Genomic DNA, 17575 nt, shown 5'->3' on the forward strand with positions numbered 1-17575 from the left:
ACGTCGTCATGACGTCATCAAATGACATCGTCGTTTGGTCAAAGGTGCACCGATCACGGAGGCAGTGCAAAACCATGTGAGGGGTAGAAAGCTTATAATGCCTTCGATCCTGGAAGCATTGCTAAGTGTCCACGTTAGGTGCAGAAAGCATCCGGAAGGTGGGGTGGGGGGGATGACCAATACATTGACTGAGAAGAAAAAGAAGAAAATGGCGTTTGCCTTCGAGTCGGCGAATAGGAGGCCTTGTGAGTTTTGTTTTATTCAGATATATCTCCAGAAACAAATGCATATAATTCATTCATTCATTCATTCAAGGAAGCTTAAGAAGCTCAGCGTTTGCCATTCCGTCTGGCCAAGTATTTCCGATAAAGATTTCTCCACAGCTACAACTCACGTTTGTTAAGATCTAAGATGTGAACAATGGCAGGACTATTTTGACTACGATAAACATAGTGCAGGGAAGAAAAGTTTATTTTTTTATTTATTTATTTATTATTTATTATTTATTTATTTATTTATTTATTTATATTACTTCGTTGCAGATGGACTTCATCCTACGAGAAGGCTATCGCGGTGTCATGGTGTTCAACAACGACTTGGATGATTTCCAGGGGCTTTGTGGTCCCAAGAACCCACTGATGACGGTTATATTTAACAAGGTCGGACAGAAGGCACTTCAAGAACTCAGAAATCAAACTCGTAGTCAGCAACCGGAAGTAACTACTACGTGACGGAGCGTCATATTTCAGGCAATAATAAAATTTCCTTCCACAAACGGGTTTTCAGAGCGCACTCCTGAGGCCTGTTAACATAAACCAACAAGTTCCTAATCTCACCTATCGATTGAATTAATTATTGAAGTCAACGTCTCGAAGCAAGACTGCGAGACTGTGAGAAAAGCATTGCCTTTCAGTTACATTCGCACATTGCATAGTTCTATATTTGTTCATTCCACTCAAACCATCGTGGGTCTGCAATCGAACCCGCGGTTTCTCGATCAAAGCTGTTTGTGAACCTCAAGGTGTGGGTATTTCCCGCTTATCCTGCTAATCTTGTGGCATCATCATCATCGCAGTCCTTGTGAAGTGTGCGAAAGCATTGTCAAATCAAACGCGAAGTTTCTTCGAGTCTATTTAACCGTAGGTCGTAAGACATGAAGACGTAAGCATTCATAACTTCGGTTGTATTAGTAGTTGTTTTATTATTTGTCCTTGTAACATATTTCAAACATTTCCTTGAAAAGGAAAGGTTTGAAACTCTCGTGAAAAAGAAAGAACACTTCGTATTACGATGACATTCGGGTTATGAAAACAAGCAACCAAAGCAGCATGAACCATCGAAGTAAATGCAATCTCTGGAAGGCTTTCTCGCATCCCCGCAATAACAACGTTTCCATCGTTTCACTACATGGGAGCAGGAACACATCCGCCCTATCATTAGCGATCTATGCGCGGTCATCGCTGACATGTCATAGCCGAAGGCAAGACCTTCATGTCACCGTTGCGGTGTAGGAAAGTTCAGTAACACGAAAGCAATTCCGGGGCTTTCCAAGATCACAAACACGAACCCAAATAAACAAACAGGCGTACATAAGCACATACGTATACAAACAGGAGCACACACACGCGCGCCGTCAAACACACCCGCACAAAGAAAACAAGAACAAGCACCACCACTTTCCAGGCCTGCCTGTAGTCAACTTGTATATATCGTAGCTATGCGGTCGGTCATTACGTGTGTGCACGCGGACGCCATTCCATGGCATGCGCACTCTTTCCCAGAGCACAGAAAAGCACGAAAAAAAAAACGTCGCGCTTCTCCATCGCCCTCGATCTCGCGTAACCTTGGGGAAAGCACGGTAGCTCCTTTCTCCCCTGCAGCCGAAAGCGGACAAGTGACGGCTCGGGAGATGGCGCGCTTTCTGCAGAGGTCGGCACGTGTAAGCTCCCTGGGGCACGCCGGAGACGGCACAACATAACGGAAAGATATGGGGACGCGTCTCACTGCGCAGAGCGTCCGGTTCTTTTAAAAGAGAACTTCTATCGTGCGTGCCCATAGCGCGGCGCCTGCAGAGCGTCTTTCCGTTGGCGGATTTCTGTTGCACCTCACGCACCTATCTCTACCGCGCGCCTCTGTTTTGAGCGCTCGCTGCTGTCTGGAGGAAATCCTTCTCGCCTGCTGGTAGCAGGATTTTTTCTGCGTTCCGCCCCTTTAACCGCTTCTTTCGCACCGCTCGTGCAACATCGTCGACGACGACGACGCGCGCCCCTTTTGCAACCACTATACGAAGGTCGCTGGACGATCGGACGCGTCAGAAGCGGCTTTCTCGGTGAGTAGGACGCACCGTTGTGTGATGGCCCTGTTCTTTGTGCATGTCATGTCCGCGTGCACGCGCGCGCGGTCTTTACAAAAGACGTTAACTTACCACGCGCGCGCGTGGGGGGGTTTGGCGTGTTACCTTCGCCCGTTGACAGCTTCTCCGTGAGCACTTAAAGTGCGAGATCAAACGAGTAACCACGCGAAAAGTTGGCAACCTAGAAACTTTTGACTCTTTTACTCTTACGTGATTGTCACGCCTGATTAGCATTGCTCAACAAACTGTCGACTGCTAAATTTACCTTCTTTGTGTTTACTTAATTTCTCTTGAAGTGGCGCTTTCTTGAATGTTTCTGTGCTCATAACATATCTTGGATAAATTTCCGTCCTAGTTAATGCTGATAATTATTTACTATTTAAAGTCCACGGTGTGTAACGTAGCTAACTTCTTTGTTCTTACTTTCCGATTTGTATTCAAATCATCCTGCCCGCGGCGGTCTCATTTATACGGAGGCGAAATGCTAGAGGCCCGTGCACTGTGCAATCTCAGTGTACATTAAAAAACACCAGACGGTAGAAATTTCCGGACCTCTCCACTACGGTGTGCCTCATAACCATATCGTGGTTTTCGCATGCAAAACCCCGGATATTTATATTTGTATTCACCTGTGCACAACATACAAACCAATAACCTGCTACTGGCTATGTAAATGGTCTTCACATCCGTCCTAGTTTAATCGAACTGGCATTGTCTTGCGCTTTCAGGACCACCACTATGCTTCACATTTTCTTCTGTGGCTTCCTGCTGAGTCACGTGCTTCAGACTGTCCGTCCAGGTAAATCCATGATTGATATTAACTATTGCGATAGGTGCCACTTTAATCCATAAATGTATTTGTCATTAAGGGAAAAATCAGTCATGGCCGAAATATTCGTTTTCGTATGCTAATAAAGCATTCTTTCTTCAGACTCAAGGCCAAGTGTTGGCACATTAATGACATTTTGATTATTCGCTATTTTTTCGCATTTGTAATACCGCTAAAGAAGCTGTAAACAGTCAATTGTAATTTTTTTAAACATGCACAGGCGCATTTACATACATACTTGCGAGACATCCGAATAAATAACACCGAGAAATCAAGAGCCCTGATCTCAATGCACTTAGTGTGACATGTAATGTTATTATGGATACGCAACAGTGAATTTTGATGGCAGTAACGTTAACGGACAGTGACAAGCCTTTCTTACGAACAAGCGATCTCTGAATTTTGCCGGTCTTACTGAAAGGACCACATATAACACATGCCAGTAAGGAACACACTATTGATAGGGAGCAGTGCAATATATGCAATCGAAGAAATCGCAATAACCCCTTGGTAAACACTCCTTTCGTACCCCCTTTCCCCTTCCCCAGTACAGTGTAGCCAATCGGAGTATATTCCTGGTTAATCTCCCTGTCTTTCCTCTGCCCTCCTCTCTCTCTGTCGAGATCGTTCCACTCGAGAACAATGCGTCCCGCCGTACAGACCATGCACATATCCTGCTTTCGCTCGCGGGTTTTTCCCGTGCTGCACCTCTATTGTGCGTGTATTTGTCACATGTTAAGGGCAAACCCTGGCACGCGCAGAATAGACTCGGTTAATGGTGACGAATGTATGCCCACGCTCTCTAGAGATAAGACGGACACGAAAATAGATGTCCTAACGATAAGACATTCTTGCGATAAAACCCACCTTTAAGAGCAAGCGCCAGAAATTCGTCACGTCGGAAAAGAAATACAATCCAACTGCCGGAAAGTCGTCATGTCAGACAACGGGATACCAAATTTCCGATGTTGTTCACTGCATGCTTAGAGGAAGTATTTAAACAGCTATACTGGGTGGAAGCAGGAACCAAGGTTAACGAGAACGTCTCTGCAGCCTACGATTTGCAGCTGACGTAGTACTCTTCAGTAACGATGGTGACGAATTGAAAAAGTGTTAAAGTAGGCCTAAAAATGGATATGATGAACAGAAATGCTGAATAGTCTGTTGAATGAAAAAGAGTTCACGATTGGAAGTCATACATTGGAGTGTATACATGAATACGTACACCTAGGACAAGTACTAGCAGGAGAGCCTAACCACGTAAAGGAAATAAGAATGGGCTGGAGCGCATTCGGCAGGCGCTCCCAAATAACGTCGGGAAATCTTCCACCGTCATTAAAGCGAAAAGTATACAATCACAGCATACCGCCAGTTCTGAAATATGGGGCTGAATCATGGAGGATAACAAAGCAACTAGAAAGAAAGTTGAGGAGCACGCAGCGTGCAATGGAACGAAAAAAAGAGATCGGAGGACAGCAGAATGGGTCAGGAAACAAACAGGGGTAGCCGATATTCTAGTTCACATCAAGCGAAAGAAATGCACCTGGGCTGACCACGTAGTGCGTAGAACAGACAACCAGTGGACACCTAGTGGTTACCAAGGGATGGGAGACGCAGTCGGGGAAGACCGAGAGTTAGATGGAGTGACGAAATTAAGACGTTTGCGGGAACAAACTGGAATCGGCTCGCACAGGATACGGCAAACTGGAGATCTTTGGGAAAGGCCGTCGTCCCGCAGTGGACACAAACAGGCTAAAAATGATGATGATGATGATGATGATTATTATTACTGCTGGCGATCTGGCGGTAACTACATTGTGGCTGTAAGTTGTTTTTAAAGTGGAGCTGTTGATGCAGTTACCCGAAGCGAAGAAGAGAGCCCAGTTGCACATGGGCTGAGTCCGACTGCTATCTTGTGGCTTGAAGTATTTCGGTAGGCAACGTCGAGTCTCAAGCCGGTTGAGAATGCAAGTTCATCTGTTCGGTTAATCCCTGCGGCACATTGAAAGCTTACACGTTCGGGTCTATTCTGTGCAGCGGTCCTGATACTGGTTGTTCGGCATCGCCTCCATATTGTTCTCTGCAGATTACGCGCGTAAACGCAGGCCACAGGAATCGCTGCGTCTTTTCTTGAAAAAGGAATTTCAATTTCTTCAGATGCTGTGTCATGCGCAGACACTCTGGCAGCGGGAGTCCAGCTCGAACATTCCCTTACGATGCCGCAGTGAGCGGTGCAGCACCACTGCAAGTTTACTACATCGTGGTGTTAGTTTCATGAGCATTATTGCCTAGGCGCCGATGTCTAGGACTAGTTGTCTTGCGTACGTGGAGATTTCAGGGACTGCAGTGCGGCTTCGTGAGTCGGAGGAGAATATCACCCAAGAGTCGGGTCTTCTGATCTTTAATATATGCAAGCGCCCTCCGCAATGCAGCCAGCTCAGTGGCAGCGGCGGATGTACGGTGGCTGAGAGTGGCTGTGATGGTGACATTCGCCGACGGTATCCACACACCTATAGCAGATGATCCATCTGTGACAGACCCATCTGTATAAACGTGACGGCGGGTTCTATAGTTGGTGTTGATGTGTTCAAGAGCGAAGTACGGTCAACGCTGGCCCAGGTGGTGTTTCTCTTGCTCTTGAACCCCGGCACTGTCGTGACTATCGTCCAGGAAGGAAGCTGCCATGGAGGCCCCGACAATATCGACGGCTGTTCATACGTCGGGGGGAGTAACATTCGCACCTCAGAAATGCTGACTGAAGCAAGTGGATGATCTTGTACCCTTGCCGCAAAACGCAGACAGACTCGGAGGAACTCTTGCTTCATTAGCAGGGCAGCCGAAAGACGTTTGCTTTCTGTCAAGGTCCCGACTGTCGATGTATTTTTCGGTAAACCTAGGCACAAGAGCCCAAAGAAAAAGCATTCGCAAGAACTATTCGAGCAGTATAAACATGCGGTGTCGAGTGCAACACAAGTGAAAATAGAATTGTGACCAAACATTGCAGGGACAACGGCAGTGTGTTGTATGGTATGCAGGTGACAAAAGAAATAATTATTGTGTGCACGACTGCGGAGTTTCTAAGCAACTAATAAAATCTTGATCAATGAAAATATCACCCCACCGGGAAAGTTCAAAGGATTTCGCCGTATATAGCTGAACGCTCGAACAACCTAGAAAACCCTAGAAATTTATTGTAAAAATGTCTTGATAGAAGACTATGCAGCAGTGTAAATAAAAAAATAAAAGAAAATAATGAACGCCGAAATCGCTAGTAATGTGTATTTTGTGCCAGGTAAAGCGTCCCTTCAGAGCTTGTGTCGATACTACAAAGATAGCAGCATATACAAGGTATTTTTTTTGCAAACTTGTAATAAAACTTCACTTATAGCCTTTATTATTATTATTATTATTATTATTATTATTATTATTATTATTATTATTATTATTATTATTATTATTATGTTGTTGTTGTTGTTGTTGTTGTTGTTGTTGTTGTTGTTGTTCACCTGCGGAGCATAACACATGTCAGTTCGTCAAGCTGGGTAGCTCAAAAGGGGCTGGCATTACTTGCGCAATTAATCAAAATGCATGATTGGTGAACTTAAATGAGAAAAGAGAAAGGGGGGGGGGCGAAGTAAAAAAAAGGGAGGTTCATCAAGTACGTCCGGTTCGCTACCCTGTACAGGGGATAAATAATAAAATAATGAACAGAAAGATAGAAGTGAAGATGGAAAGCCCTAGTCGTGCGCTAGCACGCATGTGCACTCCAGCCACAAGTGGTTGCAGACATCGAACGACTTCAAGGACACTATAGCAACACCTCCGCTGCTCTCTGCTCCACGGAACTTGTTGAAGTCCGGCCGATTTTTCGAAAGTTGCAACCCATTCAGGTTGATAATTTTCATAACGGATAGAATAACATTACTGACAAAATAAGCCAGACAGAATGAATTTTGACAGCGGGGGGTTCAACCACTCTTTATGTATGATCAACGCTTCGACGGACACCCGTCTGGTCGGGAAGAATCGTTGAACAAAAAACAAGGACGCCGACCACAAAAGGGTAAACAATACATTGACGTTTCGGCAACCAGAACGGGAGCCTTGTTCACAATTGTGAACAAGGCTGCCGTTCTGGGTGCCAAAACGTCTATATATATTGCCATACATATATATTGCGTCAAATATGTTGCCTAAGCGTCCGTATATTGTTTATTCTTTTGTGGCTGGCGTCCTGATCTTTTTATTCAACTCTTTATGTATGTTCGTGCGTGGGTGGTTATGTGTGCGGGTATATGTATACATGCAATATTAAACAACTTCGGTGTGCGGGGGGGGGGGGGCTTAAGACCCCCCTGGTTACGTCAGTGCTCGCTGTCTTTCCTTCATAGCTTCTGTCACTCTCACACACACAACCAGCCAGTGTTCATTGGATCAGTACTACTTCCGAATTTATTGATGTAGCAGGTTGCTAAATTTGACGTAAATGTCGAGGCATTTTTTTTTCTTAAAGATTACCTGTGAGTTTTCTTTCACAGCATCTGAAAAGGGTGTATACTTGTGCGCATCGTTCGATTACCGCTACAATTACCGCATGCCGTTGCAGATGACGACTTCATCAGAAACGGCGGCAGCCCCGTGGTGTGCTACTACGCCGGCGTGGCAGCCGACCGTTTCAGCCCGATGAACTACCGCATCCGGGACATCCCGGGTGATCTGTGCACGCACGTGAACCTCAACTACGCCGGTGTGGACAAGGACACGTTAGGAGTGAAGGACCTCATACCAGCTTACACGAACAATTCACGTAAGCAAGCGTTCTCTTCAAGAAACCGTCAATATGGTTTTACAAGCATATGCAGATATCTTCATTATTTGAGCCATTTTCAGACATAAAAATCATAATAAACGTTTCCACTCGCTGTAGCAATCAATCTTTATGCATATCGGAAAGTGACGAACATGGGAAGCAGGAGTTTCGAAGTACTGCCAGCAAAAGCTATACAAAATGACGTGTCATGAGTGTACTCTTGCACAGCTCAAGCTGATAGTACAGAAGAGCTAAAAGGCTAACTTGGTTGTTGACATTATTAACCTCACTCTCAATAATTATTAACTATTAGGATTTTACGCCCTAATGCACAATATGATTATGAGGGGCGCCATAGGGGAGGGCTCCGGAAATTTCGACCACCTGTAGCTCTGTAACGTGCACCTAAATCTAAGCACACGGTTATCTAGCATTTCGCGTCCATCGAAATGCGACCGCCGCGACCGGTGAACCTCACCCTTGGGTGCTGTTTCTGCGAAACAGGATACACATGTCAAGGATATTACATTCATTCTTACCAAGAAAGAAAAGAAGGTGTTTACAAGCAGGTGCTCACTCTATATAGATATTACTATTTACGCGCAAGAGCTTGCACTATCGGTGGCAATTGATACAAACGACGCAAACATCGCGCTTGTACTATTACGGTAATTACGAGGAGGATCTTTGCCAAGCGCGGCATTAATCGCCGTCAACTCCTTTCTTTTTCTGCGTGGGCGTTAAAGGAAAACAGCGTAGTGATTGCCAAAGAGGTGTTCAACAAGTCGTACTTTCTGCTTCCTTGTTCCTCATCTTGAAGCCCATTACGTATTTCGTGACTTTTGTGATTTGCAGATTACAAAGACTTCACGGCCATCAAGAAGAAGTTTCTATTCGTCAAGACACTGATCTCCCTCGGAGGCTGGGAGCACGGTGGAGAGTCGTTTTCGTACGTTGCAGCAGACCGGAGCAGGCGGTGCAATTTTACGAGGAATTTGTACAAGTTTCTTAAGGACAACGACTTCGATGGAGTCGACATCGACTGGAGGTTCCCTGCGAGCGCAGACAAAAACGGAAAGCCCGAGGACAAAGAGAACTACGTCTTGTTTCTGAAGGTTAGTTCCTTTGTCTACTGCTTCTTGGGAAATCGGGAGTCAAGTCAGCGTGAAGAAAACTTTCATGGCCGTAACATATTTCCGTCACCAGTTTATATGCGCTCAGTATTTTAATGATCACGGTTATTAGGGCGAAAGCCTTAGATGCGTCGTAAAACGCGAAAGTTGACCCGCGTCCCGCGTCGGCGGCGTCAACACGAGTGACACACAAAAACCATCACGTGATGAGGTCACTATATGACGTCCCCGTGATGTCACAGATCGCCAAAATGTGTGACATCATCATGGCGTCACTATTACATCACATCACGTGACTTCACATGATGACGTCATCGCATGACATCATCGCTTCGTCAAACGTGGGCCGGTCGCGAAGGCTGTGCAAAGCCGTGTGAGGTGTCTCCGATCCTGGAGGCAGTGCGAAAGCACGTTAGGTGCGGAAAGCTTTCGGTGGGTGGTGGGGCACGATCAATACGTCGACTGAGAAGAAAAAGAAGATGGCTTTCGCCTTCGAGTCATCTTAGGTGAACGCATAAGGGGCCATGTGATTTTTAGTGAATATCGTTTCCTTGTATTCGAAGCGTTCATGTGTACAAATATTGAAGATCTCTGCCGTGTGTGCACGCGGGTATTGAACTTAAGTGAAGGCCTACAAACTCTAAGAGGTTTGTGTGACAAGCAAAGTCATGGACTTTATCGGCGCATAGTTATCGCTAACACTAAATAACTACACAGCCTAATCTAAAAACATAACAGCAAGTGATCAACCCATCGAGTTTACAACTCCCTTTGTTTCAAAATAACCTAAATGCAAGAAAGTGCATTGAAACCGGCGCATTCGCACTGACATGCTTGCGCTGAGTTTAGCTACCAAAAAAAAAAAGAGGAATGCTCGGTTTTCGTTTTCTCCCAAAACAATCAACATTATTTTGCACCAGGTGGTCAGATGATGTGTTTTTTTATAGAACGTTTTACCACAGTTTAGGCTCATTTCGGGTATTGCTTTATAGCATTTTTTCAATTGAATGTATATAAGGAGAGGCTGGTGCCAATGCATGGCGCCGGCTACTCCTTTTTTCTTGCAGAATAGTTGTCGTCGCAAAGCAGAAAAGAAACACAAAGCTATAGAAAGGTACATATAGTACAACACTCACGCACTCAGTCTAAGCTCTTCAGCACAAAAATATGTCCAAGCAACACAACAGTTGACAAAACACAAGGGTTCACGCAATTGAAATGTCCCCACATAACATAAAAGTTCGCTAAAGTGTTGCCATAACTGATCATAAGTCACTTGGGAATTCTCTCTGAAGTGCCGCATTGGAACTGCAACAATTATGTGTTCATGAAGAATGCTCTGCGAAAACGAAAACGCAAGAATCGTGTAGCCAAGCATACCAGTGAACAATAACGCACGCAGTAGTGTTTTATCGCCTTCCTTTAAGCACTTTGTAACACGGGGGTGCACGGTTCGTTTATTTAGTGTTCAGTATTTTCTTTATATTACATTCTCTTCTGCAGTAAAGTTAAAATATAATCACCGTCAACGACCTTTCTTTCTTTTCTATCAGGCTCTCTGCAAACTGCGAAAGAAAGGTTTGATCGTTACCGCTACGGTTCCAATCACTCCTTATTATCTCGACAATGGATACGACGTCAGACAGCTCGCAAAGTAAGCACGAAACAGCATCAGTCTTGTAGCCTCGTTAGACTATGGAGAATGCCTATGTTCTCGAATCTTTTTTTACAGATACTTGGACTGGTTCAATGTGATCGGTTTCGACCTGAGGGGACGCTGGACTGGAATTGCTGACGTCCATAGCCCTCTGTATGCCAGGTCTTTTGAAACGGGTGACACTCGGAATCTGAATGTGGTACGTCGTTTGTTTTGTGTTGACGCGCTCTTGACATTAGTCTCTTGCAAGGTGTGGAAACTTCGGCGAGTTCACGTCTTCCCTTAGGGGCATAGAAGAGCGCGAAAGGAAACTAGTAGGACACAACCAATAGTTACTCAACAAATAATCCGTGTTGTCTCTTTCTAATGTGACCAGTTCGCGCTTACTAATTGTTGTCTCTTTCTAATGTCACCAGTTCAATCTTAAAAATGTGTAGACGTATTAAGCTCGGGTTTTTATTTTTTTTCATCGTATATAAGATTGATAACGTGATAGACGATCATATATGTTATTATATTTCCCCTTTGCCAATAACTGTGCATAGGTCAGCAAACTCCCTCAGGCTCAGATCGGGCCGCGAGTCTGAGCCTGAGTGAGTCCAGGTGAGTTATATCTTGGTTTGAGTCCGAGTGAGTCCGGTTGGGGGAAATTTTAGTGAGTGTGGGTCCGAGTGAGTCCGGTTGAAGAAAATACTGGTGAGTCGTTCATGCACCACCTTGATGTTTGTTGATAAGAGGCGGGAAATAAAGGATGAGGGGTGCCATAACCTCACCCCCCGCATACTTTTTCACGGGAAGTTCTTGATAAAAAATATCTCCTGTGAGTTGCGCATTGCATAAATTTTTTACTGGATTGAAACGACTGATAAGTCATATATGAAGGTACAAGCTCAAAAGGCGTATCGTAGGGCACCGATTTTGCGATACGTTGCCGTTAAAGAGCATTGACATCATGATAGAAAAATCTCATTTTACGCTAACGGACTCATGAGTTGACTCACTCAGGCTCAGGTGATGCCGTGAGTCTGGGTCTGAGTGAGTCCGGCTAAGTAATGTGTTGGTAAGTTTGTGTCCGAGTGTGTCCGGTTGAGAAAAAGTTTAGCGAGTCCGAGCGAGCCCTAAGAGCATGCAAAATATATTTCTTGAATGAGTAAGAGTGTGCTCCAATTTATTTGCCCACCTATGGTGCCTTCATCACGCACTTACTTGGGGTTACTCTCACGTCATGGGATACTTGAAACGCTTTCGTGTGTCAATAATTTTAAGACAACATTAAGCAGCTTAGCCTATAACATATCTCGGAACTTATATGTTCTTTCAATAGCCTTAGAAGTACGAGAAAAGAACGTAGCGAACGCCTGCGGCTTTCCGTACCAGAGAAGCTGCCCACATTCGGTTGCCGTGGATTAGTGTATTCCAGCTGTATCATCAATAAATATTTACCAGATGTATCGTGAGTTTGGAAAAAGGCAATACACAAGAGTAGCTCTGAAATAAAGTTTCGCAAGTGAAACAAAATAACGATCTATTACACATAGGAATTGAAGCTGTGGCTGTCACCCGACTGGGAACGTCAATCGTGGACCATGCTATACTATAATGCTATTCGCAGGTAGTTTGAAGCTAAATAGAAAACTCAAGGTGCAGAAACATTGATTAACAATGAGGCTCCAACAGAGCATGCAAGATGGAGGTAAGCGTTAAAAAAAAGGAGGGTCAAGAACAAATGCTTGCCCGACTGAACATCACTTTGCATTTGGCAGCGACAAGGATGGAATGGAGATAAGGTGAAGGCATAAAAATGGAAGACGACAAAGCCAAGTCTTTGCAGAGCACCATTGTTATAACCGTGGTATTACTTTTTATTCCGTTTTTTTACTAACCCGTAGGCTCAAGGGCTCAAGCGTCTTGTCGAGCTTGGAGCTCCCAAGAAGAAGCTCGTCCTCGGCATTCCGTTCTTTGGCCGCAGCTACGTGCTGGCGGACAAAGAGAAGCACAATGTCGGAGATCCCATTAGGGACATTCCAGCAGCGCCAGGACCCTTCATCGGTAGCACGGAAATCTTGGCTTACTACGAGGTAACTGGGCCAATCTATATGGGCGCGCCTGTGCATGAAGCACAAGGCATTACGTGGCTGGAAAAATATTCTGATGAGTGGTATAGTGCGGCGAACTAATGATGTTGTGAGGCAATTTCACTTAACAAGCATTGACGAAAAAATAAAATCAGTGCAATAAAATCAATAAAATAAACGTGTATTACCAGTTATGGGAGGGAAGTGGGCAATGTCGTTGGCTGTGCTATCGGTGCTATTACAGTGGTTGCTATCGTGATCCACCAACCAGTGAACAGGGAGCTCAAGTTTGCTATATCGGGTCCTGCTGACCTGGTTTACATGCCGCCTCTGCGTTCCAACCGAATAAACTTTGTAACTTGCATTTAAGTGATTTCGCTTATCCTGTTTCAAACAATACTCATTTCATGAAGATGTCGACGCTTTCTCTGTCAAACGCGCGCTCAACGCCGAATTCGCTGCCCCTTTTGACCTCCTCCTATATTAAGTGCGGAGCACTTTAGGGGCCCGGGCTATCGTATGCTGTCGTCGCTTGGCGTAACGCAGGCAAAACCACGTATGAAGATAGAAAAAAAGAGGAAGCAAGCGAAGCGTAGAATAAGAGAGAAAGAAAGGGAAACAATAAAAAGAAAAATAGAACTAAATAGAAATAAAGAGAGGAAAAAAAGACAGAAAGAACTAGAAAAGAGAAAAAGAGAGAAAGAGAGGAGGAAAGAAATAGAAAACCGAAAAGAAACCAAGGAAGGCTAACCAGCCCCGCACTTCCTTCAGGCTTGGCACCACTTGTGCGAAGCTGCCTTCATTTTTTTTTTACTAATTATGCTCACAATTTAGAAAGATTTGGTCTTGTGTTTTGACGGCTATTAGGCACTATAATGCAGTCTTATTTCATTTATAACGCCCCGATAACGGACAGATTGCGTCAGCGCACGTCTAATGATATTGTTTCTGTATTTGGCCCATATTTTAAAGAAAGGTCGAGCGCTAATGCTTATCATTGAGTACATTTTAACCTGCCTCCTCGCCTCTGGTCGTTGATTCCATGACTTGTCTTCTATAGCGGGAGTCATGCATGCTTCTAGAGAGAGGTTCGTTTTAGGTCTACTTCTCCAACGTTTGTGAATACAAAATTAAAGCAGATCGAGGGCTACCGGCTTGACTTTATTGCACCTTCCTCTCAAACGGTGTCATACATAACTCACTCGCGGAAGTGCTGTAGGAATAAATTCACTTCTAAGTTTCTAATTTCACGCGGTTTCTTTTTCGTAACATCAACAAGGTTTGCATGAACTTCATTGTGCACCATGCCATACATTCAATGCGAATGGTGAAGATGATTAGAAATTATGAATGCTGTAGGTCTTTGGCTTAGTGTTGGAATCACACGCAAGCTGTAGGCGGAGATGTCACGCATGGCTAAACACGCAAGTGTCTCTAAGACAGATGCAAAATAGTCATAGGCGTGCGCACCGGGGGGGGGGGGGGGGGGCACCCCCTCCCCTGATGAGGAACCCTGCGCATGCCTATGAAAATAATGTACAGTGCTCTGTCAATTCAACGCAGAATCTCAATGTCACTCTTGACTTTTTCAAGAGGAAGCCGCGTAGAGATTTTATCCCACCTTCTAAATCTCATTTTTCTTTGGCACTGAAATAGCATAAGAGATTAACATAGCGGAGAAATTTCCGAAGTTGATATGTTCATGACATACGTAATAAAATGCAGGCAAGACTTGTAGAATTGGTGACAGCAGCCCCTGCTCCAATGGCTGCATTATTTGTTTGCTTCTAACTCCCTTTTCTTTGTGTAATATGCTTGAATTCTTTTTCCACTTCAGATATGCACCAACATTGAAGATGGAATTGCAACGCGAGCATTTGACAATGAGTCAATGTGTCCATACATGTACTATGAAGACCAGTGGGTGGGTTACGAGGACGAAGAAAGCGTTGGCATCAAGGTGAGCCCCCTCCTCAGTGTTTCCAAGCCCTGACCTGTTTCCAGTTCGTTATTTTTAAATGTATTTAACACTACCAACTTAACAAAACAAAGGAATTGCATTCAATGCACACGTGTGAATCAGTTTCCGAGTGTTGATTAACGTGTATCACGTTAATTTTGTCGATAAGCTTGTAAGTCCACTGTGCACAGTCGTACAGCTGCTACTATATTTGTATGCATTTAGCTTCTTGCGTAAGTATTGAAATCTTTCTTCGGAATGCTCATACGACAATCCTCGTGCAAGAAATATCGTTTTCGTGGCATTTCAAGCACGTTTAGGCTTTACAATTGATTTTTCAAAATTTAATACGTTCTCAGTTCCGCATGTGATCAATGAAAAATCATCTTTCGCCACTTCGCAGGTTGATTTTGTCATCAAGGAAGGCTACGCCGGAGTTATGGTGTTCAACAACGATATGGATGATTTCAACGGCGTCTGTGGCACAACGCATCCGCTGCTCAAAGTAGTCTATCAAAAGCTTTCTGAGGCACCCGAAAGTCGACGGAGGCGGCGGTAATAAACGATTTGATTGGGGAAAAGAAATAAATGTGCAATGCAAAAAGAATAATAAGAAGAGAAACCCACTCTTGGATTCCTTCTGCAGATCTACTCACATGGCCGCATCCATAACGCTGCTCATACTCGAAAAGGGTTTGTCACTTAGACTAAAATGTGTTTCAAGAAAAACATCTCTTTTCGCTCAACATCAACATTGCCCTGCGACGAGATACCTTTTGTCTAGAAAAAAGACTATATGGTATGTATAGTGAGTCTCGTAAAATCCTCCGCCAAATCTGCAGCCTGGGGGTCTATAGAGTTGGTTAATGTATTATGACTTTTTGTGGGCCACAGGTACAACTGATTTCGCGACTGATCATCCTGTGAAAACCGGACTGTGAACTCAGATTCATAAGTCAACCTTTAGAATAAAAATAAGTGACGTATAAAAATGTCACGCTGCTATCAGAAGGAATATCACTTATAACGTCAGTTTATCTCGTATAGCGGAAGATCACACACGTAGATAGACAGTTATAAGGTGTATGGCTTAGTCTTTTTTTTTACAGTACACGGGACAGAGAGGGAAACTGGGGGAGGGAGTGGGGGAGATTCTGGCTTGCTTTGACCCAAGTGTGATTTTTGAACAAACAACAGAATCATTTTACTTGTATTTCTCGAGGTTCTCATTGGTACAGAGTACAGTTGCTGAACTGCCCTACGCATTTCCGGATAACGAACTTTGAAGGCTTCGTCTCAACGTACGCCCAACCAAGCGCATGCCAAACCGCAGCTGATTTGCTGAGACCAAGAAGCACCGATTTCAGTTTGGAAAGAAACTCTTGTTGCAAACCACGAGCCATTTTTAGCCTGCAAGTCACAATAAAGGAGCGAGCTTATTTTGAAAGCGAGTGTTACCCCCTGTGTCAACTTGTACGTTCTTATGTGCGGAGGAATTTGGGGGCCCGGCTGTCGTTTGCTGTCGTATGCTGTCATCGCTTGACGTAACGCAGGCAAAACCACGTACAAAAATATAAAAAAAAAGATGAAGCACGCGAGTAATAGAAGGAGAGAGAAAGAAAGGGAAAATAAAAAGAGAAATAGAAATAAAGAGAAAAAAATAAGACAGAAAAAAACGGAAAAGAGAAAGAAAGAGAGGAGGAAAGAAAGAGAAAATCGAAGAGAAACAAACACGGCTGCCCAGCTCCGCACTTCCTTCAGGCTTGGCTCCACTAGTGCAGAGCCGCCTTAATTTATTGCATCGAAAATTGTGCACAATGGCTACTTTCAAGTGCGTACTGCACAAACGCCATTGTTTAAATCGTTAAATTAACACAAGCGTTACATTAGTTCTCACTGCGACCGTTCTTCAGAAACTACAGAACAGCAAGACACAGAGCCTCGCGCTGTACCCAAACAGCACGACAATGCCAGTGGGTTTATAAATTCATAAAAATTTCGGGTTAGTATATCTGAAAAAAAAGTGAAAGTTAATCATGGGGAATTGGATAGAAACTCGCAAAATGAAATGGCGCTCTTCTGCTTGACATAGGCGTCATTGAAATAGACTGCAATGAAGCCAGAGATGAAGACGTGCACCGACGGATCAATGAACCGATATTCGCGCAGCAGCGGGCACTATTCGAGATTTATACCGTATATCCGCGGTATAGTCACGCGTATATAGACGGTTCTTGCCATGCAAAACCCTCCTCTTCAGCTTTTGTCATTCCACATTTGGCAGCGGAGCAGACATTTAAATTATGTAGAGTGACGTCTTCTACTTTTCCGGAATTCTTTGCAATTCTATCCGCGTTGCGCTTTATAACATCAGTAAAAAAAGAAGCAAAAATGGGTCATTTTTAGCGATTCTCAGGCCGCTCTAGCGTCGCTGCAAAGTAATAGAAAAGCTGCTCTGAACTCGTCCCTATTATATGAGACCCTAAAAGAACACGCAAAAGCAATGAATCACGTGATCGCATTCCATTGAATACCAGGTCACTGCAATATTCCAGGAAACACTGCAGCGGACGTCGCGGCAAATCGGGCCCACAATAACCAAGAGACAATGAGTCATCCAATTTCACGCAATGAAATCCGTCTACTCCTGAGACAGATAATCTGTAGCCTCACCAAAGACAAATCGTTCGATGAAAAGTCTAAAAGTTTGGACTTTTAGACTTTGCATAAAAGTATGCGTTCCATCATACTTGAGAGA

At 44.2% G+C, this 17575-nt stretch overlaps 2 protein-coding genes across 3 annotated transcripts in view; both read left to right on the forward strand.

The window, feature by feature from the left end:
• LOC125756124 (uncharacterized) overlaps window positions 1-17575 on the forward strand; it is a 145690-nt gene that overhangs the window by 50758 nt on the left and 77357 nt on the right. The window contains exons 24-30 of the mRNA XM_049414206.1: window positions 543-727; window positions 3082-3152; window positions 7789-7989; window positions 8848-9107; window positions 12672-12860; window positions 14695-14817; window positions 15221-15322. Of these exons, the coding sequence (XP_049270163.1) occupies window positions 543-727; window positions 3082-3152; window positions 7789-7989; window positions 8848-9107; window positions 12672-12860; window positions 14695-14817; window positions 15221-15322 (1131 nt within the window). The remainder of the gene's footprint in view (window positions 1-542; window positions 728-3081; window positions 3153-7788; window positions 7990-8847; window positions 9108-12671; window positions 12861-14694; window positions 14818-15220; window positions 15323-17575) is intronic.
• On the forward strand, window positions 1895-15380 carry LOC119386042 (endochitinase). Of its 2 annotated transcripts, none has more exons than XM_049413581.1 (9): window positions 1895-1929; window positions 3082-3152; window positions 7789-7989; window positions 8848-9107; window positions 10679-10779; window positions 10858-10981; window positions 12672-12860; window positions 14695-14817; window positions 15221-15380. In XM_049413581.1, exons 1-9 carry the CDS (start codon window positions 1910-1912, stop codon window positions 15374-15376), a joined length of 1245 nt encoding a protein of 414 aa, XP_049269538.1. In that variant the 5' UTR covers window positions 1895-1909; the 3' UTR covers window positions 15377-15380. The 2 variants fall into 2 exon arrangements, with proteins under 2 accessions (XP_049269538.1, XP_037510973.1); XM_037655045.2 differs by lacking the exon at window positions 1895-1929 and adding an exon at window positions 2076-2329.

This window comes from Rhipicephalus sanguineus, chromosome 3, assembly GCF_013339695.2.
Source record: "Rhipicephalus sanguineus isolate Rsan-2018 chromosome 3, BIME_Rsan_1.4, whole genome shotgun sequence".
Taxonomy (NCBI): Eukaryota; Metazoa; Arthropoda; class Arachnida; order Ixodida; family Ixodidae; genus Rhipicephalus; species Rhipicephalus sanguineus.